This window comes from Myzus persicae, unplaced genomic scaffold (assembly GCF_001856785.1).
Source record: "Myzus persicae strain clone G006 unplaced genomic scaffold, MPER_G0061.0, whole genome shotgun sequence".
Lineage (NCBI taxonomy): Eukaryota > Metazoa > Arthropoda > Insecta > Hemiptera > Aphididae > Myzus > Myzus persicae.
In genome coordinates this window covers 256,260-282,757 of record NW_019104266.1, presented here as the reverse complement: position 1 = coordinate 282,757, position 26,498 = coordinate 256,260, and the positions used below count along the sequence as shown (strand labels likewise).

General features: G+C 31.6%; 2 protein-coding genes across 2 annotated transcripts; one reads left to right on the top strand and one right to left on the bottom strand.

Annotated features, from left to right (window-relative positions):
- Positions 1-177: 177 nt before the first annotated feature.
- On the top strand, positions 178-11,501 carry LOC111040605 (chondroitin sulfate proteoglycan 4). Its single transcript, XM_022324547.1, has 21 exons — positions 178-453; positions 523-829; positions 896-1,207; positions 1,273-1,600; positions 1,670-1,984; positions 2,045-2,311; positions 2,449-2,646; positions 2,871-3,095; positions 3,201-3,383; positions 3,721-3,873; positions 3,948-4,180; positions 4,232-4,457; positions 5,562-5,825; positions 5,892-6,137; positions 6,219-6,478; positions 6,540-6,852; positions 6,931-7,179; positions 7,239-7,487; positions 7,558-7,753; positions 7,813-8,378; positions 8,461-11,501. The coding sequence occupies exons 1-21, from the start codon at positions 384-386 to the stop codon at positions 10,327-10,329; spliced, it is 7,029 nt and encodes a 2,342-aa protein (XP_022180239.1). The 5' UTR covers positions 178-383; the 3' UTR covers positions 10,330-11,501.
- LOC111040608 (calcium and integrin-binding family member 3) lies at positions 11,033-26,498 on the bottom strand. Its single transcript, XM_022324552.1, has 5 exons — positions 24,868-26,498; positions 19,033-19,067; positions 13,920-14,037; positions 12,493-12,640; positions 11,033-11,755 (listed from the first exon to the last, which is right to left on the bottom strand). The coding sequence occupies exons 1-5, from the start codon at positions 24,916-24,918 to the stop codon at positions 11,538-11,540; spliced, it is 570 nt and encodes a 189-aa protein (XP_022180244.1). The 5' UTR covers positions 24,919-26,498; the 3' UTR covers positions 11,033-11,537.

Sequence of the window (26,498 nt, the reverse complement as noted above, 5' to 3'; positions counted from 1 at the left end):
GGTTTAGGGTTATACAGTAAAGTTGTATAATATCTTAAATCGTGGTTACACCATACCACCACACGTAACCAAACAGACGTTTTGGTGGAATTTTGGGTTTCAATGTTGGTGCAACTGATCTCACGAAAATCGAATATTTGCTGTTATCACATTTCGGGAGATCTGAATGAGGACTGATGAGTGATTAGAGAAAGGGGGCTAAATTTAGACAAATTAGTAATTAGTTTAACAGAAAGTGAATGAGTAACGAGGGGTGAGTGTTATGGGCGTTCGAGACTTCTAGGTATATTTTTAACTTGTGCCATCTGCACCGATTGTTTCCCGTCGGCTAGACTACTCTTCAATAATGTTGTTAAAAGTGCTTTTTTAATGATTCCATTAAAATGTTTTCGATAAAATGCAGCAGTTTATTGATTGGCCTCTGTGTCGTACAGTTTTGTTCATCGGAGATAGGTAAATTATTGTCTTTAATGTGTTCGGCGGTGGCCAGTATACATGAAGTAACGGTTTTTTTTTTTGCAGCATCGTTTTATGGATCTAGTTATGTCAACGTACCTTATCAAGATGCCAAAAGCACGACAGAAATTAGTTTTGCTTTTCGTACGAAACACTTGGATGCTTTCCTGTTTTTGGCTGCTGGAAAAACAGACTACTGTTTTGTCCTACTGGAAGCTGGTAAGCTTAAGGTAAAGATTAACCTCGGAGCTGGTGAATCAGAGATATCATCACCGAGAGGACTTCGGCTCGATGATCTCAACTGGCATTTGGTGAACATATCACGGAAAGAAGGAGATTTGAATTTGGCAGTTGATAAAATACACATAGTCAGGTAAATAGTCCTCCAGATTTTATTGGTTTCATACCATTGGGTCATACATTTTTTTATATTGTTTAGGGAAAAACTGCCTATTGGGTTCTATGAACTTAACATGTATGGTGGTTTGTACATTGGCGGTCAAGGAGATTTTTCCGAATTATTCTTAGGCCATACAAATGGCTTACGTGGTTGTCTACGAGATGTTCGTTATAATGCAGTACTAGATGTGTTAAGTAGAGCACGATGGCGAACTGGTAGGGCCGATGCTCATTCAATATCTTGGGGTTGTGTAAATGAATTTGATGCACCAAGAGAATCAAGTATATCATTCTTAGAAGATGGTGCTTATATGGCTATACCCAGTATGTTAACATCAAGAACTAATGTTAAGTAAGCATATATAAGTACTATAATAGATACTATTGGTACTGATGAAAAGTTTTTATATTTATAAGGTGGCAGTTTTCCATAAAAACAATATCTGAAATTGGATTAATACTTTATAATTCTAAAAAAAGCTCAACATTAAGTAGACATAGTGGGAATGTGGATTTTGTCGGTGTAGAACTTGTTGGTGGTAAGATACGCGTTGCTCAAAACTGGGGTTCTGGTGTCACTGAACTATATTCTGATGTTACTATCAATGATGGAGTCTGGCATTCTATAAATGTAGCTATGGAAGCTGGTGGACTCGATGTTACTATTGATGCACCCAAACATAGGTATCGTTTGGCATTAAATAACTCAGCTCTGCCTTCAAAACATTTAGATCTTTCAACTATAGTAAGTATAGTAAAGATAATATTACACTTACAATTATAGTTAATATATTGTCTATATTACTTATTTTAGTTGTATGTTGGTGGTCTGGAAGTAAATATGAGAAGTGGAGCATTAGCTTCTGGTATGCTTTCAGCAGGTAATAGTTTTAAAGGATGTATTCGAGGAATTTCAAACGATGGACGTGCACTTGGCTTACCAGATGCATTAGATACGTTCAAACTCATATCTCGTTGTGTTTGGTCATATGCATGTACAGAGAAACCATGTGTTCATTCACCTGATATTGGATGTTCACAAGTTGGAATAAATTCCTTTAAATGCATTGGATGCGAGAATCACAGTGACCCACAATGCGTTCGTCCAGAATTTGTTCAAACACATAATGTATGCTCTAAATAGTCTAATTTTTATAATAAAATACTGAAATTAATTAATATTTTGCAGGCAATGTTAAAAGTTCCATTACCAATTTCTATTGAAGTATTAACAGTAAATAATTTGATTGTAGTTGAAGGTTCTACAGCAACTTTAACTACATCAGTTATTAGTTTAATACTAGATTATAATCATTATGGGGTTCGAGAAGCAGGTGTACAGTTTCATATTGTTCAACCTTATGCTAAACATGGCAAATTGAATATCGAGTCTTCCAAATCATCTACTGGGATTTCAATCTCTACATTTAATATGCTCAATATTTTAAAAAATGAGGTAAGGGTAATTGGCAATGTATTATTAATTTAGTTTTAAAATTGCACTTGTAAGTTATCTTGGTTACTAGAATATCAAATAGACTACTGTGTATGACATCAAGACTATAGTAATTATTATTATAAAAATTGTTAAAGGTTTTTTACGTTCATGATGGATCTGAAAGTACTCAAGATTTTATTACACTTGATCTAGAGTTTACTTCAAATGAAGGTTTATTATTACCAGATTATTTACAAGAACGACAAAGATTTATATTACCTGTTAATATAACTCCTGAAAATGATACACCAACCGTTCGTATACCATCTGATTACAATTTAATTCTGGCACAGGTAAAATATTAATTTTTTATTGACAAACATGGTTAATGCTTACTTATGTTGTTTGTCTAATTTTGTTGAGTTTTTTTTTTTTTTTTTAGTTAATACTTAGTGTCTTTGTGAGTTGCATGCAGTAGCTACTGATTTTTTCACTTTGCATTTTTTTGTTGTTGAATTTGTAAGTAATTTTAATGTATCGTAAATGTTTTGTTTGTTAAGTTGTTGATTATTTCTAGGGTACATGGAAAATGCTGGATAAAGATAAAATAGTAGTGATTGACCGGGATTCTAGCCCAGAAAGACTTATTGTATCTATAATGAATATTAGTGGTGGCTATTTAGATACAACTGACAATCCAAATGTACCCCTTGAAACATTTACAGTTGCTCAGATGAACAATGGATTTATTGGTTATAGACACACTTCAAATGAAACTGGTCATTTTACCTTTACTATAAAAGTAAGAACCTATCTAGATTAATTTTAGTTGAAAACAAAAAAGTTAATCAAATTACTAAATTAGTTTATTGATTTAATTTATTATTTACTTTGAATGTATTCTTAGGTATCTGATGGTGAAAAAGAAAGTGCCATTACATTGATACCTGTTAATGTTTACAGTTTATCATTGACTCATGTTCAAAATACAGGTGCCATTTTAGCTTATAAATCATCTGTTGTAATTAGTCCTTCTAACTTAACATTTACAACTAATGCTGATGATCCATCGCTCGAGTTGGCATTCAAAGTAAGAATTTATCTATTAATATGTATTGTAGTTTAATATAAAATTAAAATTATTAATAATTATATATTTCATTGTACATTTTAATTTAATACTACCTATTATTTATTTATATTAAACTAACTTAAACCTGTAATATTAGTTAGTTACTTTTTGTTTCATATTTATATCTATGAGTTAACTTAATTTAGAACTCTAGTTTCGTACTCAAGCTTTGCTTTTGGAGACAAATTATTTTATATTTATATTTAATTTAAAAACTTGCTATGAAATTTTTTGAAATAATAAAAATGACTACTACTATTTGTATAGTTTGTATACTATTTTTTATATTTACTAGGTTGTTAAACATCCAAAATTTGGTGCATTAAAACTAATCGACGGAGAGCAAGCACAAGATAAAATTACTATATTCAATAATCATCAATTAGAAAAAAAACTTGTCAGTTATGTGCATAATAGTGAAGGTTCTCCAACAAAAGATTTCTTTAAAGTAAATTAATATACTGAGTAATAGTACTTCATACATATAAATGTTAATAATAATTAACGATTGTTTTTTTTTAGTTTGATCTATGGGCTGGCCAAGTAAAATTAGGTGATACATATAAATTTGAATTTAATTTTGTTGAAGTACATTTGACTGTGGATGTCTTTGGGCCTTTAAAATGGAATGCGTCTAGTGAAACTGCAGTAAAAAGTGATTCTATTAAAGTACAAACCCATCCAATACTTTTACATCCAAGTTCCATAATTTTTGAATTAACTAAAACTTCACACACCGCCTCATTATATTTAAGGTTTGTTTGTTTCACTGTTAAAAGTTGTTTTCTATTATAAAGTATTTTTAGGAATAAACCCTTGGTGGATGGTGAAACATGGACTCAAAATGATGTAGACTCTGGACTTTTGACATTAAAACTTCACCATGACACATACTCTCCTGCAACAGATTTGTTTGATGTAAAAATAAGTGCTCCTCGTTGTCAACCAATAGTTTCGGAGTTGTTGAATTTTGAATATTCACCAAGTCCGTTATTGATTCAAGCTGTTTCTGCTTTTATCCATCCTCTAGAAGTAATTATTTAGTTAAATTTGTTTATATTGTTAATTTTTTTGGGCATGTATTTTTAAGCATAATAAATATTAAACTAAAAAGCAATATTATTTAAAATGTATATTTTATACTAATAAATACAGCTAATATTTTTGATATTAATCATAAAAATGTAAGATTTGTTAATATTTCAAAAAAACAACCAATACACATCTACAATAAATTGATCTATCCATTCAATATATAATTGACAAATAAGTTGTGTAGTAAAAACATAATATATAATATGTGTACAAAACTTACAAAAAAAATTTTTTTTTAAATGTATGCTTATTTTGAGGATCAAAAATATTCTATACTTAGACCTATAAATAGTAGACACCTTAGTGGCCAAAATGTTGTGTATTATTCAGAAGTGCCCGCTATTTAGAGAGTTAGATATTTTTATCAAAGTTTTAAAATCAACTTTCAAATTTTGTTATTTAAGAAATACTGTCTATTTTCTGTAGCTGTGTGCTCCAACTCTCTTCTTCATTTGTAGCCCAAGTTTTATAATGAGTTTATTTATATATTAACTTGATATAAACCATTTAATATCTTTAACTTATGTGATAACATTTTAACAACTAAACATTCAAGATAAGATAGTAAGAGAGGTAGGTACTAAAATCATAGTTCACTTTTTAATAGCCTAAACTTTAATTTGATGTTTAAAATGCCATTTAAGTGTCCTGTATTCAGAGGTTTCCCTATACAAAAATTGTGAAATTTCCATAGCCAATAAAATTTCTGCTATGTGGAAGTGTATTCGGTGAGATTTCACTGTATATGAATTTAAGCCAAGTCTATATGAAGATTGTAAAGCACAATAGTCTCTATCATGCGAGTGTCATTTAGTGAACATGGAGATAGCATCAAACTGTTGTAAGATCGATGTGTGCATGATAGTGTGAGAATTGTATGATGAATGACATATTGTGGACCTGGTTTATGCATAGGAAATAGAAATAACCAATATTCGTAAAAATAAAATGTATTTTATTTAAAATCTATACCCTGATGATAAATAATTAATGTATCTATTATTTTTATAATTGTATTCCAACAATTCTACTTTATTTCAGGTTATAGAAGGTAGTTCATCTCCATTGACTGATAAACACATCTCAATTAAATGTGTTGGTGTAAATCAATTACGCTATGAAATTTTATCTGGTCCAGAGCATGGTTATTTACATTTACTTATTAATAACAGTACAGTTAAAAATGTAACCGTGTTCACTGAAGATGACTTGTATGATAGTACATTATCTTATTCACACGATGGATCTGAAAATAATCGTGATCATTTTAAATTTTTAGCTACTTCGAAAAATGCCAATTTTCAAGTTAGTTTTTTTTTTAATTTACATACCTTTAAGCTCATGTTAAATATATAAATATTTTGTATTTAGTATGTTGGCCATGTCAATATATCTGTGCAACTGATCAATGATAATCCACCAAGTTGCATGACTGAGGAAAACCTGCGTGTAGTCACAGGTAGTGATCGTACTATAACTAATCACAATTTACAATGTCAAGACAAAGATATTGACACACCAGTAGCATCACTGATTTTTACCATAAACTCAATTTCAAATGGAATGATCTTGAACACTGTAAATGATCCTTTTACAACAGTTATGAAATTCACTCAAGTATGTATTTCTTGCCTAATGAACAATATTTACTTTTTAATTATGTTGTACTAAATATTTTATATGCTTTTTTATTTTTAGGAAGAAGTCAACAATGGAAAATTGATTTATCGTGATGAGTTTTCAGCCGATACTAAACAAAATCGAAATAGTGTTGTGGAACTCGGTGTATTTGATGGAAAACATTCAATTGATCTCAAACTTCAAGTTGAATCCTCTCCACCATTTATAAAAGTATTAAACAATTCTCAGTTAATGTTACGGCAAGGAGGAGCTGCTACTATCACCACTAATCATATTTATGCTGATACAAATTTAAATATACACTCTGATAAAATTAAGTAAGTGTATAATATAAATGTTCTGTTTGTTTTTTATTTATTTAACATTGTTTTATTTTAGCTATCAAGTAATGAATGGTCCTGGCCAAGGAGAAATTGAGCTTGGTACAAACATTGAGCCTTTAAAAACTACTATATTTAGTCAGGCAGAACTTGAAGCAGGTCATGTACGTTACCGGCATAATGGTGATGTGGAGAGTGTTCGAGATAGAGTAACCATCCGTGTATCTGCTGGTAGTACTGTATCTAGAGAATTAGAATTTGATATAAGGCTTTTACCTCAACACTATTGGGAACCACTTGAAGTCACTAAGAACTCTCCAATAATAGTTGATGAGTCAACTACCATTGCAGTTACCAGACAATACCTTGAAGTACAAAAAAAATATAATTTTATTAGTAAAACTATTATTTTTTTTATGTTTTATATTTTTAATTATAATTAATTGTAGGTAAAACAAGACATGGTGCCACCTTCAGATATTATGTACTTGGTGAAAGAACCTCCGCGTTATGGTTATTTAGAAAAAGAATCCAACGAAGAAGACCCTGGAAGTCCGGAAAACAACCATTTAACCACTTTCAATCAAAGTCTTATAAATAGTGGTCACCTTTACTATGTTCAATCAACCATGAACCAGAGTACTGATCGATTGGTCGTTGATATTACGAATGGAGTTGTTTCATTGTATGGTCTTGTTGTGAGTAATATTATTCTTAAAGGTTACTTCATAATACAAATAAAAATTATTTATAACAGATAAGTTTTGTGATTGTGCCAAAAAATGTATATTTAACAAGCTCCCAGCTTAATGTTATTGAGGGAGGAAATGTGACTTTGAGTGCCGATACATTTCCAGTTATGAGTTCATATTATACAGACAGAGTATCTCGATATTCATTGGTTAGTGCTCCAAACCACGGGCGTATTGTGCGAACTACTGCTGATACTTTTGATCCAACTATAGATTATTGGAGTCCTAAACAACTAGCGAGATCACAAATAATGGTTGGTTAGAATTATATTCATTCAAAGTTTGTATTAACTAATTTTATTTGCAATGTATTTTGTATTTCAGTATGTTCACGATGGGTCTGAGAGTACTGACGATAGTTTTTCAGTTAAAGTAGGAGTGTCTGATGAAAAAGAAAGTGCTCCGGTTGATATTGAAGTTAAAATAAATCCAGTGAACAATCAAAGACCTTTGATTATAAGGAATACTGGTATTAAAGTCTGGAAAGGTGGAATTGGGCTCATAACTTCGGATAACTTAAGTAAGTCAGCAAACATATCAATTAAAATCATTTTTTTACAACAAATTGCGTTATTTTAGCTGTTGAAGACAAAGACACAGATGTTTCCAACTTGACTTTTGTAGTGACATCATCTAGATGTGGTCACGTGATTTTAGAATTGCAACGTACTGAGAGATTTACTCAAGCACAAATTGATCAGGGTATTGTTTTTTTTCAACATTCTGGAGAACATTGCGATGGTGAATTGGAATTGTCAGCCCACGATGGTCTTCATTCTACAGGAGTTACACTATTTAAAATAACAACAGAACAAGCCTCGGTGAAACTTTTGGTTAATAACCCACTGAGAGTATTTCCAATGCTTGGACGTCAATTTACTATTGACCATTTAATGGCTCAATGTGATGATCCCAATTATCAGGTTACTTACATTGTAAGAAATGCACCAAGATATGGCATTGTGTCCAAGAGTGCTTCATATGAAGATTCAAATCAAATGGCTATTACAAATTTCACACAAAAAAACGTAAATGAATCAGCTGTGTGGTATCATCATGTATCGAAATATTTTTCCAGTAACACTACTAATGATGTTTTTACGTTTGATGCCATATGTGAATATGCAATTCCAATTACTAATCAAGTAAGTCAAACTAAATGATAATAAACAAACCTCCCATATTGTATATATAGTTAAATTCATGTAATATTTTTATTTTTTTTAGACTTTCAATCTAGAAATCACTGTATCGTCTGGTGGTCTTGAAGAACTTTTAATTGGTGATAAAACTAAAGAGCTTGTGGTTAAAGAAGGAGAATCAACAATTATTGACTTAAATACTACTGCCATTTTAACATTTTTAGTAAATAGCATTGGCATTAGATCTCCAACTATCAAAATTGAACTTACAAATGATCCTAAACATGGCAATGTGTGTCTTGATGACGATTGCGATCGACGAACATTTTCCCAAGGTCATATGCGGCGTAATCAAGTTAGATATGTACATGATCATTCAGATACCTTATCTGACAGTTTAGAATTTTCTGTTTACTTGGACATTGATCCTACTGCTGTTCCTTTATGTAATGTAACCATTCCAGTAAGTATCACACCTGTGAACGACCAACCATTCTTTTTAACTCAATCATATCCAAATTTGAGACTTGTTCAAGGGCAATCTGTAACATTGACTAGATCAGAACTGTTAACTGAAGATCCAGATACCCCACCTGAACAAATTGTTTATGATATTGTAACTGGACCCGCCTATGGTACTATCTGTTTGGCTGGTATTAAAAACTCTATTAGATTTACTCAAGCTGATATTGATGCCGGTGAAGTAGTTTACAAACATGATGGTCAGTTGAAACCTACCACATTTTATTTCCGAGTGTGGGATGGTCAATTTAATCCAGTCTATAAGGTCTTCCAAATTTATGTCATACCTGTCACTCTGAATGTGACTGTATCGTTACCTTTGCCATTACTTCAAGGAACATATGAAACAGTAGTAAATGAAAAGCTATTCCAAGTTGAAACAAATGGAGACAAAGATTCAGTCGCTTACAATATCTCAATGAATCCTAGGCATGGTGTAATCTATGTAAATGGCACAAAATCAAAATTATTTTCTCACAAAGATTTAAAAGATGGTAGAGTAATTTATAGACAGACTGACTTGACTTCTGCAGCAGATGCATTAAGATTATCTGCTCAAATGCATTGTGAACAATCTCCTGTAATTAGAGATTTATGGTTAAATGTTAGTGTTGAACCTTTGGTGAAAACTGGGGCATTTTATCCTTTAACAGGATTGAAATCACAACTTGGTGTCCAAGTTTTAAATGCTGAAATGTTAGCAAAATCCACAAGTTCTGATCCAAAGTACAAAATTTTAAGGAAACCAAAGTTTGGAAAATTGAAAAAAATTGTTAGGAGGTCTGGAGACAAACAAGTAATACGTGAAGTTGATGTTACTAAATTTTCACATGGAGAAATAGCTAGTGGGATAGTATATTTTGTGGCAAAGAAAGTACTGGAACCAGTAGAAGACAGTTTTCCATTTTTATTAACAGCAAATGGTGTGCAACCAGCAATTGGTGAATTGAGATTTCACGTATCTGTTGCTGAACCTCCTTCCACCACAACACCACATTTACCTACTACTACTTTTAAGTACTCTTCAACTTCTGTTAGCAAAAAATCAGATATTGTAGAAATAGCTAGACCAAATATGAGTGATGACTATTTGCTATGTGTTGGGTTCATTATGGCTGTGGTGGTAGCGTCCCTTGTCATTGTAGTTCTTATTCGGTGTCGATCTAAGAAACGTGCAGAAGAGTTGGATAAAATGAATCCCATGCCATTACCTTGCCCACCTGATGATTTGATGACCACATCTCCTAGAATGGACAAAAATGAAAATCACGGATGTAAAGTAATAGCTTTGGGTCCACCAGAACATACTGAACCAGAGACTGATTTTAATATGAGGTATCCATATGGTGCTGCTGATGAAGAATACAGTAGCAGTGCTGATGGTACAGAACAAAATAATCCAATGCTTAGAAGAAATCAGTATTGGGTTTGACGTAAGTAGTCAATAGTGTCTAACTATTATTTATTAAGTTAAATAAATTAAAATATTATATAAATAATACATTTTTTAAGCTATTATTACTATTAACTTGTATAATTAAACATTTAAATTAATTGTATAATAATTTTTTGTATTTTTATTTTTCCATCTCGATTAGAGTATTGAAAAATCTAGTGTGTAACATTTATAAATAATAACCCTACATTACCCAAAGTTGTATTACAAGTTTATCTTAACAAAATATTTTTACTTCCAGCTAACTATTTTAATTTTAAGTGACAACATTTTTAAGGGCATGTAACACATTAAATTAAGCTTATGTATTAAATACAATAATAGGTGCGGGTGGGGTGTTGAATGAACTAAAATAACATGAAATGTTTTGGAATTAATACCTGTACTCAATAACCCAACTTATGTATTATTAAGTTAATATTTATCAACATTTGGACTGTTGAAACATCTCATGTAAATAATACATGCGACAAATAATTAACTTCACAGTTATTTTTTTTTTCAAAACTTAATTTTGAATATCTTTGTAACATTGTCCAGATCATATAATTGACTGATTATTTTAATAAAATAATTAGTAATTAATCATTTAGTTAGACTAAAAAAAAAAAAAAAACGTTTTAGTATTAATTGATTAATTGTACTTAAAGAATGGTATTTAGTGATTGAATGTTGACAATTTTTTTTTCCGATTATGTAATACCCATTGATTAGTTTTTACATTTGTGTTTCTTAAATTGTGTTCATATCCAGTCTCTGAATTTGTATTTAATGTAATTTGCAAATGAAGAACATTTTTATTAGGAGAACTTATCATACCTCTATGTTATTCGTTTGTTCCCTTTCATTGTACAACACTTTACTACGGGCCAAGAAATTGTGTCAAAAGGTATTTAGGTTATCTATATTATAGTTGTACACTTGAATAAGTGTATCAATTATCTACCATAAAAAATATTATAAACGTTTTAAAACATTTATTAAGTCTTGAGCGCATGTCCCAAATTGTAATTATATTATAGTTTACCAATATATTATAATATTAAATGTCTTAAAGCTCAATTGATTATGACTTAGTTTTCTTATTGTACATACTATTTTTAGACTAATAAAATTAAAAATAATAAACTTAAACATTTCGAGTTCTATGTGGTATTTAATTATCATTAATGTATGGTGTTTGCCTACACTCTGATGTGAAAAGTGCCCAAAAAATCCGGTGCTCTGAGTATAACGTGTTCGAATTCCATGAAAGACAATTTTCCGTCGCCGTCTACGTCTGCTTCTTCGATGACTTTTTCGCACACCTGAACGATCTCCTCTGCCGACAATTGGCTACGCGTCAACAGCTTCAGCACTTGTTCAAGGTCGGCCGGTCCAATGTGATGGTCGTCGTCGAAATCTATAGCCACCAACGGTGGTTATTAAAAATAACATTTTGTGATACGAAAATCTTTGAATCGTTCATACAAATTGGAATAAAGTAGATATGTTAGACATAAATACATAATAGAATTGAATCATTGGTAAAGATCAAAAGGACTTTTACGATAGCGCGGTCTATCGTTAATGGACCAAATGTTGAACTGTAGGTGGGAGTCGATCCATAATATTAACCGTACCTGAATAGTATACAGTATACACACAGGAAACCTTAACTGACCTTAATATCGTACAATTTCGAGGATTTGTAAATAAATTATAACAACGGTTCAAAACCATTCATTTTTGAGGATTTTTTTTTAATAATATACCTAATATCAATTTTATAATTGTTAAATCTTTAGTTATACTCTTCAAAGATGTTTATGTAACATGTTTAAATATTGGATATTGCTGAACGAATAGATTTTATATAATTTAAACATTGAAAGTTTAGATGAGCAAGACAGTGTACTAAAAATTTGCGGAGTGTATCACCACCACTTCACGTAGATTCTCTATACTATAAATACTTGGTACTTGTATTTTAAACACAGTTCAATTTATAAATTGTCGAAAAATGAAAAAAGGTACTGCAGAATATGAAATTAGAACTGATCTACTGTAGAAAAAATAGTAGAAATACATAGTGTATAGACTGTCTAATGTCTATAATACCTATTACGTTTATACAAATATTATTAGTTGCCAACCAACCGTAAATCTTAAAGGCGTAGTACACTTTGATTTGCCTAGGAGCCTGTTCACTGAACACCGACAGCAAGTCTAAGAAATCTTCGAAGCTCAATGATCCATTACCTTCTTTCGAGAATACCTGGCATATGCGTTCTTTAAATGGGTTTTCCTGCAACAAAAACCAAATTTTATTGTGTAGCCCAAATTATAGGTATATGACTCGTATACTACTCGCCGTCCTATTTTGAGAGGGATAGACTCTATAGTTCATATACATTATACCCAGTTTAGTAACATTTTATATACATTTTACTTTACAGCCAAACAAATAAAAGTTATGATTCTATACGTGTTTCCTTATGAGTTATACTAGGTGTTAAAAAAAAATTGGAAACGCTTTAATTATACTGTTTGGCAATCGCATAAACAGACAACACTGCTGCACGTTAATTAGGTAAAATATTTAATCACCTCATTAATTGTTACCGTTTATTAGTCCTGATTCGTCTAACGGCCGTTTCCAAATTTTTTTAACGCCCCGTTCTTGTGTACGTTTTTAATATACTATAGTGGGTGCCTTCTTATGCTCAATACTTGGTGTTGAATTACAGACATTTTTTGTGGAATTTTATTAGTAACATTTTGGGAAAATCGTATATAGTACTTTATATCTACTCGTGGGTTGATGAGCTTGCCTATTCGGGGTAGCCGAGTATGCACCATACACGATACAAAAAATATGAGTAGGCACAGAAAACATTTTTGTTGCACTCTATACAATTTGTCGAAGTATGAGTTAACTATTGGTTATTGATAAATGATAAAGATTTGATCTCAATCAGGTACTTGTAATCACGACATTGATTACTAGGGCTGGGAATTGTATGCCTTATAAACATATATAGATGTCCTAACAATTTTAAATGATACACTTTTTAAATGTACTACAGAGCTATGGTATTATGACTTAGGTATCTAAAATAATAGGCACTTTTATTCTAAATCTTCAAAAATGAACGTGTATAAATTGCAAGTTCATAGAAATATATTTTTATAATAATTTGGTTTTATTTGACCGACAGCAAAATAAACATGTCATCACGGAGAGATGTGTGCAACCTAATCTCAGCTTGAATCAATCGAATCAGCTAATCTAAGTGGGTGGATAGGTATAACGCATTGCTGTAGAAGTGGCGTTATTAAACCAATTCTAAAAACTTTAGAAGTAAATAATTACAGTATATACATACGTTATTGAATTTTATATAATGGTTATATTTCAAGTTAATATGGACAATGTGAAAATAACGTTGAACAGCTCGTATTTTTCCAACACGTAAATACTTAGTAAATATATTATACATGTATAGGTAGGTAGGTATACAAATTTAACATGTCTATAGGTATATAATTAATCTAAACGTACACATATGTCTAAAAGTACTTACCTTAAGTTCTGGCAACTGTTCGATTCGTTCCTGTGGCACACGGATTTTTACCGGTTCGTCTCCGGTCATCTTCTTGGGCACCACTTCAGGACAAATAGCTCTGTACCTTTTATATACTCTTTAAAAACAAAACGGAACGGAATGTTAATCTTATAGTAAAAAATAAAAAAAATTTATTTTCACGTATTTGCAGTGTCTGAGTACCTAATTACAACTTACAAGTTTACAAAACCGCAGTACTGGAGCGTGCATGGCAAAATACCTATTATGATATTTTATTTTAAATATCAGCGCAGATACCAATTTATTCAACGTTTTCTAAATTCATAAATTAATACAGTTTCAAAGCAACGCAGATATGAATAGGAATTGAGTAGGTCTGCACATTGTATAACGTATAAGCAATCCTATATGCATCGAAAAACTTAAAAAATTACCGAAAAGACGAAAAACCTGATGATTTAAAAATGCCAAAAAATTGCAAAGTAAAAGTTTCGAAATTGAATTAATTAGTACCTAATTTGAATTTTGAACTTAGTGTTAAGAAGCTGTTTTACAGTAAGTTAAAAACAATACATTTTCCTTTAAATTCAATTGCCATAGTATAGGAAAAAATTATCATACAGGTTTGCGTTCCTTATAACTAATAAGTTATAAGTCGTATGTGCGATAAATATTTGTGCATGCTGTGCATTTCTAGGCTTCACCCCTCGTTTTTAGTTTTATTTTTTTAGAACGAGAAAAGGGAGCTTTTTTTCTATGGTTTATTTTCAACTTTGATTATACAGTACTCCACGCAGTGACACTAAACTCCAATGACTTTCGCGTAGGGAGGGGGAGTTTTGTCCCCATGACTTATTTTGAACTTTGGTTTTCTAGGACTCTAACTCCTGTAACTAACTATTACGTAATAGTTACGCTTATGGTTACCCATTATAGGCACATCCGACATCGGTATTGACCACGATGTTTTATATGTTAATGACAACGATAATTAATGATGTATAATGTATGCGATGATTTTTGCAAACAATTAGTTCAACATACCGTGTAATTAATAGATAAATAAATTATAAAAATCCTTCTGGACAAAAGCTGACACACAGTTTTCTAAATTTCCTTTCAGAATCGTTTTCGTATCCCTGTGAAATGATCAATGATTAAATTCAAATGTTACCTACTCGTAATGATGAGATACACCCATCACTCGAAACTTACGTAATGCACCTACTTTATAACAGGACGACATTTGACCAGACCCCATGACACCCCCCCTCTCTGGCTATGGCCCTGTCTACGTGGACTAAACTCATTATTACTTCACAATATTATAGTAAAGGATGATTTGCGTTTGGGCAAGTTTATCAAAACTACAATGGATTTGAGCCACGATGTTATCTATACATTGTGCGTTGAGCGAATGATTTTCAAATATTGCAAAGTGATATTTTCTAATACTCTGTAATGCGCGTTTGGGAAATATCTTATAAATGCATTTTCAGATAGTTTAGAACGTTATAATATTTATCTCCATCAGTAAATATTTCTTGGCTACACTGCAATATTTTTATGAATTTGGCACATTTGATATGCGTATAATAATTGAAAATTTACTGTAAATATTTATATTATCAATGGAATGAGCAATAAGCGTCGCGAATATTCGAGTGATGGGCATCAATTTATCATTTATTTTTCGTAAGCAATATAGTTATTTTCATACCTATATATAGTATTATAAAAATACAAATAAAAATGTATTTGTGCGTCTTATACAGGGTGATACAGGGTGACTCGTCAAGCATGCTCGCCCCATTTTTTTTAATTTGTTCCAAATTTGAATTTTAGAAATTTTTAAATATACATAAAGACCATATTTTTGAATTCTTGATAATTTTTGTACTACTTAAGGAGTGTCCAGTGGAGATATAAACTTCTGTTTTTTTTCAACGAGAACCCCCCTTTTCACCTGTAATTAATCAGTGGATAATTTTTCTGAAAAATTTGAAGTTTCCGAATCGAAATTCGTACGAGTAGTTTTTGAATTATTTAACTTTGAGTTCTAAGGATAGAGTCCATGGCTTATAAGGTATGGTGGCTATGGTGATTTGAAAATGTTAGTCATTCATATTAATCAGTCAACGTTAATAATATACAATAATGAGTAATGACCAAAGTATAATAAGTACTAGTTCCAATATTATGTCTATTTTATATTTTTGTAAAACCATTTTTAAGGACTATTGTCCTTAGTACAAATATTAATAATTAGGCAACTAATTATTCGAATTTTGATTTATGTTTATAAACATTTTCAAAAAAATAATCCGCTCAATAATTTACATTAAAAAGGGGGGTTCTCATTTAAAAAATAGAAGTTTTTAGATAGACACAACACACACAGTAAGTTTTTGGCTACCTACTAGTTATATTGTGACAATAATGAAGCAACACAATTTATAACTTTCATCAAAAGGGAAAAAAGTCGAAAAATAGCATCCATAGTTGTTTACATTTTACAATTTGTCACTTACGTCCTATTACAAACTTCAGTATATCGAGAAGAATGAGGAATCGTTTGTTCATATTATAATAATATTATAGAACCGTCAATATATTTAGTGGTCTCAGTTTATATAAATATATATAAATGTTATATAAATATTTATTCAACTAATTAATTATTACACGCTTATTTATATTTTATGAGTGTATTTTGTATTGTGAACAATAGCACACATAACTATACAAAAATAGTAACAGTTATGATATTTTCATTCAGTGACATTGTATTAAATAAATTATACAAATTGTCTACATTTTTTGTCTTCACTTGACCCATCTCCCCCACACACACACACACATAAACAAGGTGCTTGTGTGGCCTGGTAATGATTTGAAATGACCTGTAAACATTTTAGCATCAACAATAAAAAAGTTTTATAGCAGGGAGTCGATCTTTAGAGGAATATTAAAAATGAATTACACCAATATCGGTTGATTACGTAATCTTGAACACGTTTACGCTTTATAATTTATATACAAAGTAAAGTATTCACCCATTAACGAAGAAAAAAATACAATTTTCCGATGGAGAACAATAAAAGAACTAAGAAGAATATTACTGTACAATTTATTATTATGCTGCAAGTAATAATATATACCCAAATAAATAGTGGTCGATCACCAGATAATTTTTTAAGTAACCCGTTGGGAAAGGTTGAAACCCCTGTATATTATAGCATGTCTATGAAATATAAATAAGTAGTAATTTACTATTTGCTAAATATTTACTTAAATGATTTACTAGATTTACCCACTAAATCATTGCATTTTGTTAATTTTTTCATTAATTATATTATGTTACAATAAATGTACCTACGTACAATACTTTTTAGTTTTTAATGTGTTGCGTGTGCAGAGGCCATAGGCACACAAGCACGTACACTAGGGTTCAACATTCAACGTAGTCACAAATATTATTACAGATAAATCATGTTTACGGGTTTTTTTTATTTGTTATGTTCACTGTATCTTTTTACAGTTTAATGTTTAGTATAATTATTATACAATTTTGATTTTGTCGTCATCATTGTTATTGTTATTGTATCATATTACTTAGGTAGTTACGTATAATCTGAAGTATTATTTTTTAAATCTTAAGGCACCATAGTATTACCGTCAAGGCTATACATTTGTTCTAATGAAAAGATAAATTATGTTTTATGAAGACACTGGTTAACTATAGGTGAGACCAAAAGGTGGCGATCTACCTAAAGCCTAAAAAAAAAATGTTTCTCAATCATGCGAGTGTGGGAAAAGGGTAATTTACTTTTTTTACTCACAATATGTCATGTAATCATATTTTGAGTGACGTAAAGTGATCACAAATATATCGAGAGCTATAACCCCGTTCTACGTTTTTAATATTATATGATTTCGGTAGAAGTTCACGATTTTATAATATTTAAGGACGAAGGTATTTGAGAGGGACTGACCCTTAATTCCCTTGGCTATGCTCGTTATTATAATTAGACTTACTTTATTGTTTTTGTCTAGATCCACTTTTGTAAATGGGGCGCAAGTGTAATTGTTTAGTAATTTTTAGTGACTACATCGGACAAATGTGAATTCCACCTATGTACATTGTATATGAAATTTCATTATAATGCATAGAGTACAAAGCAAATAGTATATACACAACACGCATATAGATTATGGGTACATTATACAAATCATTTTTACATTTATATTATGTATTAAAAACAAAATTGTAGTAAAAAAATAATATGTACTCTATTTATCTAAAGCCTTTAAAAAAATATATGTCTAACCGGTTATAATTAATCGGAATATTTATGAACGCATTTAACCGGTTATTTGAACTGAAAAAATAATAATAACAAAAACCATTAAAAAAATCATTCAGGTTTCGACCCTGCCTACAGGCTACAATAACACTATATGTATTCGAAAAGAAAACTATTTTTCTTTCTTTTCGTAAAATCGGTTAAGTTCCTACGAAAAAAACTTGTTCAGTCGTTTCATAACAGTATCGAAAAGAATCTATGGTAGATTATATGCCTCTTCTTGGCTGGCATACGTCTGCAGTTATATAAGTAGATAACACTTAATAATCAATAAATATAATTCATAAGACAGTAATTATTTTATTATTTACATAATACATTAATGTATAATAGTATTATAGTACCCTACTATAGTAGTGTTCGTGGTTTTATTTTTATATTAACCATGGTCTATAATACGAATAAAAAATGTTTACTGCTGTATTGCGGTCATTGATATAAGAACAAAACGGTTTTTTAGATGATTTTAATTAATACTATTTGCATACAATAAGTATTCAAGCATAAAACTATTTAAAAATAACGGTTATATTATAAAACGTATATGAAATAAAATAATTCATAAATGTTGAATTTTTTGAAAAATCCTCTTCGACTTTAAATAAACACGTGTGCTGGTAAAAAAAAACACAACACACAAAATAAAGAGTACCTAACGCAAATAAATAATAATACACGTCATCTCCTGTTTGCACACATGTGCACCGGAGCTGCAGTGACTACCGCTATATAATATTACTCACCTAAGTATTTCCTTCCTGGTGAAAAAAGTGCAGTCCTGTAAAAGGAGGAAAAAAATAATCATCACACATCGCGGTTTCCGGGTGTAGCTATATACACTGTGAAGTGGTGTATGTATTGTGAGGAATGAAAAACTGAAAAATGAATTTACTGTATCTGTGCCGTTCGTGTCACTCACTCACTCACACACACACAGTAATGAATGATACGACGACTGAGTCACGGGATTCATGAAATGTGACAAATGCGTTCGATTGTAAAACTCCCCGTCTGTATAGAAATATGTCTACATTATATTATTATTATTATTTATTATTATTATTATTATCATTAATGCTTATGTAATACTGTGTAGTGTGTACAGTTTTTACTTTTCGCAGCACAAACCTTTATTAATTGACCCAGCCCACGACCCGGCACCACCGTAGACGGCAGTGTATTATTGTATTTTATTTATACGCCGATTGGCGTGCGAGTTAAATATAATAATATAATTGATAGTAATAATACTCAGGGTTTATCTGTTCGTTCAACATTCGAACACAAGCCAGTATTGATATTTCATGTCCAAACCCAAAGTGCACTCGGCCCATCCAACATTTAAGTGGCACTAAATCTCGACAGTCGAGACACCGGAGTTCTGTTATTGTCACTTCATGATTTTAATCAAACAACAAACGCGTGTGATACGATTTCTACAGATACACACATAAATCTGAACAAAATTATATACATAATAATTGATAGTTGATTATTTGTTTTTAATATTGGATATTCCGGATGTGTGAATAACCGCGGATTGTGTCTAACACAGTTATTGCTTATTTGAAATTCCGGGCAATTAAGTCGATTTCCGTTTTGTCGCATATCGGTGAAAAATTAGTAAAAAGAAGCATTCATGAGGGAAAAGATGCACGAGTCCAACTAAAATCTTAATGTATTGTCGAAAGCGACAAGTTTCAAATTTGTACCTCCCTCTCAAATCTCAATAATCCCATAGTATATGAAAAAAGCAAACTATGACGACGATTGACAACATTCAACATCTAAATCAAACAACTTAGGTACTTTTTAATAGTCATGTTATCAAATTTGAAGTATTGTCAGTCAACTACCCCGTGGTGTTTCCTGAATACCATTATGTCAATTAATAGACTGAAGTTCAGGAGACAACCATTATGTGTGCTAGGAATCAGTTCATGCGTCCGATGATTGCCAAATGAATTCAGAAATTGATTAATACATAAAGCTAGTCTCAGATATCAACTCACCCACGACCCACACGGGGTAGATATTATTTTAGGTCCACTGCCCATTAAAAATAGAAAATAAAATCATATATTTGCCACTACAATAACATCAAACAACAAAATATTGAATATTATATAATATATAACTATTAGCTACGGTAGGTAACGATTCTAAAGCCAAAATCCAAAATAATTATACTCTTCAATCATCAACTCCTTCCATCAACCACGAGATGGTAGTATCCTACCACGTTAGTACGTTACAGAGTTATTTATTACTTCGTTTATGATTTACATAAAATGTACATACGCATTTATACATTTTTGGAATACGAAAACAAAATAGAAGCCGAAAATGGATGGGTCATCGAACAGGTGGTAGTTTGGGGGGCGACATAATAACAATATGCCAATACAATATTGTCATCGAACGAAGAGCTACCTACCGATTCGGACAAGCGTACCCACTGAAGCAGATGATCACCAAACACAAGTGACGAGCGTTTGGCGTTACAATATTATTAAATATTAATTGGTGTGTGTACACCTCAATGAAGGTCCATGAATTGTTTTCCGTCGTGTTGTCGCATCGTGATTATTATATTATAATTTAATACAGTAAAATCAGTACACCATCTTTGAATAGTCACGCACAATGTATTCTTCACAAAAGCTTCCCAACCGAATCTCCGATGTTTTCCGGGTGTCGTTTTGTACGTCGTATCGGTTAATTCGCGGACGAACTACGTCTATCCTCTTGGATAGCTTAGTGTCATTTCTACTGTAGATTACACCTATTATACTGCAATAATTATTGTGACATCCATCGCTACGGGAGCGAAGACTTGGAGCATCACCGGGTGTTCTGTCCACCGTGGGGGGGGGGAAGAATTAACCGAGGAGAGGAGAACCCCCGATAAATAACGAAATTCACACGTCATATACAAAGTGTAGGAATAAATAGTCTATGCGCGTGTACAATGTTGAATGTGTGTGTACATATTTATACCTATATGGCTATATATAGGTAGTAGGTACCGAAATTAAAAGAATGTTTTAGATCCGATGACCGCGGTAATATTATCAAATAAATTGAATAGTTTTCTCGGAATATTTACGGATTTGCTACCAGAAAGAAAAAAAAATAATTTAAAAAAAAACTCGCTCTTCACCGCGTGTAATAAACATCTCTTCTCTACGAAATGCTGTCATCCCTCCGTGTAATGCTCACGCAGTTCATCGACTTCGGATCAACCAAAAAAAAAAAACCCATTTAATATTATACATGTATACATTATAATATTACCGTTTTTGTCACGTTCTACATTTAAATAATTTAGTGGTTCTCGGAATGGTCCAGTCTCGGGGAAACGAAATCTAAAAATAACAGAAAGTCGGAGGAAGATACTTATAATACATTTATCAACACACATGCTTGATTTTAATCTCGTGTTTACGGATTCCATTATAGTGTGCGATGCGCGGCCGACATTCGACGGTACTATATTATACAATATAATATCCGATTATTCCAGTGTAAGTCTCACCCCCCACCAGGTGATTGGATCAGGTTTTTTTTTCGAATATAGGGGCCCAATGCCAAGTCAACAGTTTTGAATATCTCAATGATTTAATTTCTTACTGTTGTCTTTTATTAATATCATTTATATTACCTACCGAATATGTATAATTATATACTTATTAGTTATTTTGAGTACTGTCGTTCTTTAATCTCTATAGGTATTTTGACCCCCAAAAAAACAAAATAATATCAATCCAATAATATCGTGTTCAAGATTCAGAAAAATAATCACGCACGGAACACTTGCATTTTTCTAATGTATCATATCGTATCGTATTTATACAATGCTTTTTTTTATACAAATAAGATTTGTCACGGAATTCTGTAGAGTACCTACATTTCAATTTACATTTGTCTATTTGTTTTGTTACCCACTAGTATACTATGTACTTCCTTCGTTTTGAGACAAGATTAAAAATGGCCGAACGCAACATTCGAAAAAAGTACCAAACACGTAATTAAGTCAAATTGTTCAATTATTTATACAAATATAACTTATACGTATGTAACTGTTATTTGATAAATAATCTTATATCGCATTTTCAAACGACTAAACGAATATCATTTTATCGTACAGTTACGAAAATAATTCATCCGCTTGCAGTGTTTGTATAGTATTACGTACTTTTAATGTCTACCGATTACGATTTATCGCCTTTGACAATCGATGTGCTAATCCGTATTCTGCACCAATTTTGTCATTGCCCATACACTACGGACACGCTAGAAGACAACCATAGGCAGCTGTCCTTCCTGCTTGTTAATATTGTTGATGTGAAACATCTAATGCCGGCTGGTGAGAGTGTGAGACCGCCAGACCGGCTGGGCTATTGGCGCGGTACTGAGCGAAACATGGAATACGCATTTGAAATAAAGAATGTTTTCTTAAAAAAAAATCTGGACATATTTTGTTTTTGATTATGCCACGTTCATTTCCTTTAATAAGCCATCCTTCCAATTCTCACGCATATCTTCTATACGAAATAATTTCGATGTTTTATACATCTGCCCGAAGGCATCCCGTGATACCTCACTTTTTTACTTTTCAAATATTGCAAAATTAATATAAAGCTCAGAGCGGCGGACTGGGACATTTTTCTACTGTGAAATTGCACAGTCGGTATCATATTATGTCCCCCGGGCTGGTACAGAATAATACACCTTGTATAATTTTAATATTGTACGATTTTTTTAAGACCTTTTCTATTTAGAGCACCTTGGTGGTAAACCAACATGATTCACTCCGCTCAACTTAAATTACCTTCTTATAAGTTATTAAGTATTTAAAACATGGGCTCTATAATTATGTTGAAAACTGTAATTTTTGAGAAGTCCCCGGCAATGCTTTTCAAGTACAAAACTGTTTCGTACATCAAAGAATTGAAAACTTTTATCTTGACATTTTTTGAGCAATAATTATTATAATTTTTAGGTCTTTCGTTAATTTTTAGTGGACATTTATACATAATGAACATTTTTAGATTAAACTTAATTGGTAATTAAAACAATTTTGTTCCGACTATTCATCATTTGTAGACCGTACTATTTATGATTTAAATACGTCGGTAACATCTTTATCCGTCTACAGTTTAACGGCTGTTAAATGCGTTCGGGACTTAAACTACTATTAACCAGTAACAACTTATTGGTCAGTTGGTGTTACATCGGAATCGCGTTTTTTCGATAAGTTAGAATTTTTTTTTTTTAAGAAATAACCCTCGGCAACTTGGCCATTGGGATTAGTTCCATTTTTTTTTTTACAAATAGGTATTACATAATAATATTAAAAAAAGTTTAATAACAACAAATTTCTAGACTAAATTATATGAGCTTCAATATTAAGGTTGTATAGTTCAGATTTTTAAATAAGTTAGTCCAATCCTGTTAGAATTTTTGCTTGCACAAGAAATTATTTTAACACTATTTTCGTCATTTTTAAGGACACTATTACGATTAAAACGCATTTTCGCTATTTTAACACATTTTTGGACAGTTATTAGAGTATTTAAATGCAGCCACTCATCTAAAATTCAATATTAATATGTAGAAGAAGTCCTTCAAAAACATACCTACTGCATTCGAATAAGAAATAATTTGTTACACAACTTGGAAATATGTAAAAAAATATGGCTGTTGCCAATGACCCAATGAATCATCGTTAAGATCAGTCGCCTCAAGTACAACCAAATAAATAGTCATAAAAAAGTCTACAGTAAGTTCCCTAATTAAGCAATTAATTATTTCATAAATTATTACGTACCAAACTACCTAAGGAAAATGATCGATCTATCTATCACTAGATTCTATCTATGATTTATGATAGGCACAATAAAAATAACAAACAATATTAATATTACCACTAATACATTTAAATTTTAAAAACATTTATCACCCGTTTATTGTAGTGATTGGTGAGTAACCATAGGTCAAAAATAAAGTTTTAAAAGTTTAGGTTATAATAGTATAGGGCCGATTTTTTCCATTCATAGTGGGTCAGATGGGTCCCAGTCCACCCCTCTATTTAACATCTTGTGTATTTAACCGTGTCAACTGAAATTAATTGTAAATCGTCTTCAGAAATACAATAATATTATTGACCACGGATTGCTACCAAAATGATTTGCCCCTCCCTTCCCACCACCACCGACAGTAAGGTCTGAACACGAAGACAACGTAATATTGTGGAGATAAAATATACCGGCACACTTTCAGCCGTATGTAAAACCCCTCTGTAACACGGTATCCGGTTATATCATCGCGGGGTCCACGACCTGCTCACCTCACTCACTACACAATATATTATGATACGTATGCTACAATAATAATATAGTCGACGGAACGAACAAGTGGTGTACCAACGAAAACAAACGAAACCGTAGGAGGGAAATAACCCGAAAACCCAATCGATCGTGTCTTATCGGCCGAATGTGCGTGTAAGACGACGCACCGCGCCGTTGAGGAATAATCGTACCAACTCGTTAATTATTAATTAACTCTTTATTCACCTGGTAGTCTTCGAGCTGCGATTCGGTGAAAGTCATCGCCTTGTTGCCCATAACTTCGCCGCCCGTGGAGCTACACGTCGTCGTGTTGCAATGGACCCGAGCTGCTGCGGGAACGGACTAGAAGACACAGACCAAACGCACGCGGAGCCAGTCTCGGGCCCGAAAACAGGAATACTAATAATTCGTGGGAAATCTACACGAGACCCTATCAGACGTCCTTGTACAGTGGAGTACAAACGAGTATCCGAACGGGCTGAACGATAATAACACCGAGCGAGCTCCTTGCACCCACCCAAACAAGAGCGTGAAGTCACGCGACGGGCGGTGACTAGGCCACCGAAGGACGGGAAATCGGCGGCTGGCCTTTTTAATACTTTTGATTTTTAGCAAACTGGGCGGAATGTGCTCGACGGACTATACACACACACACACGCTCACGGGGAAATGTAATTTTCGATTATATTATGGGTGTGGTGACCGGCTATCTATTTGACTTTCAGACCTTTTTCACTTAACGAGATTAAAAAGTACATCGTCAAAATTTAAAGTCACACATTGCTGCTGCTGGCCACTATCCAATGACAACCAAATGAAAAAAAAAACGTCAAGACACATAATATAATATAACCTATATTTTTTGGCAATCAATATACAAATGATAAACAAAAGAAAAAACAAAAAAAAAATCTAAAATAAAATAATAAAAACGGCTTGTAAACTTGATTTTTTTGATTTAACTTAAAAATTTGTACACAGTATAAATTATTTTATTGCACTTTCGGCCTTGCCATTTTTATAAAGTACTTTATGTTAATGTTAGCAGAATAAAAGAACAAACAAACGATACTAAAATATGCTGGGGTACACAAATGTTGGTCAAACTAAAAAATAAAAATCATTGTGCACTGTTTGATTTATATTTAAAAAATGAAAAAAAGTATTATATAACAACAAAATGAGTAATTTATATTTATATATGTATATATAATATATATACTATATTATATACCTTAACAAACATGCCCTAATATGTTAAATTTACAATCAGTACATAATATGAATATACAACAAGTGTTAAGAACAACGAGAAAAATAATGTGTTGAAAAACTAGAAAAAAAAAATATTCGATTAAACCCTTTTATTAATTTTAATTTTGTTTGTAAACTTTTCATAAACGAACCCTGTATTATGTTACAATGGTCAAAAATATAAAATATGTAAGCTCTCGAATATAATTTCAATGAAAATATGTCTGCCCTGTGGTCATCATTGTTACGTTTTATACATATTATATTTATATAGAAAATTGAGCCTACTAATGTGTGCTGCAAGAACAGTACCTACTATTATTTGTAACAAAACAATTAAACTAAAATCAGGTAAAAACACAGTGCTGACTAAAATATTTAAATGGCACCAAAAAGTTTACACATAGCACCGCTTACATACTAAACATAATAATTTCTAAAGTTTTCACATTATTTTTTCTTTTTACAAAAATATTGACTAACTTTATAAATGGTATACACTTTTGTTAATAATTTTGATTGAAAATAATGGCCATGAAATTGCACTTAAAAATATAACTTTAACATATTATTATCATACACATTTATTAGGTATCAAAATC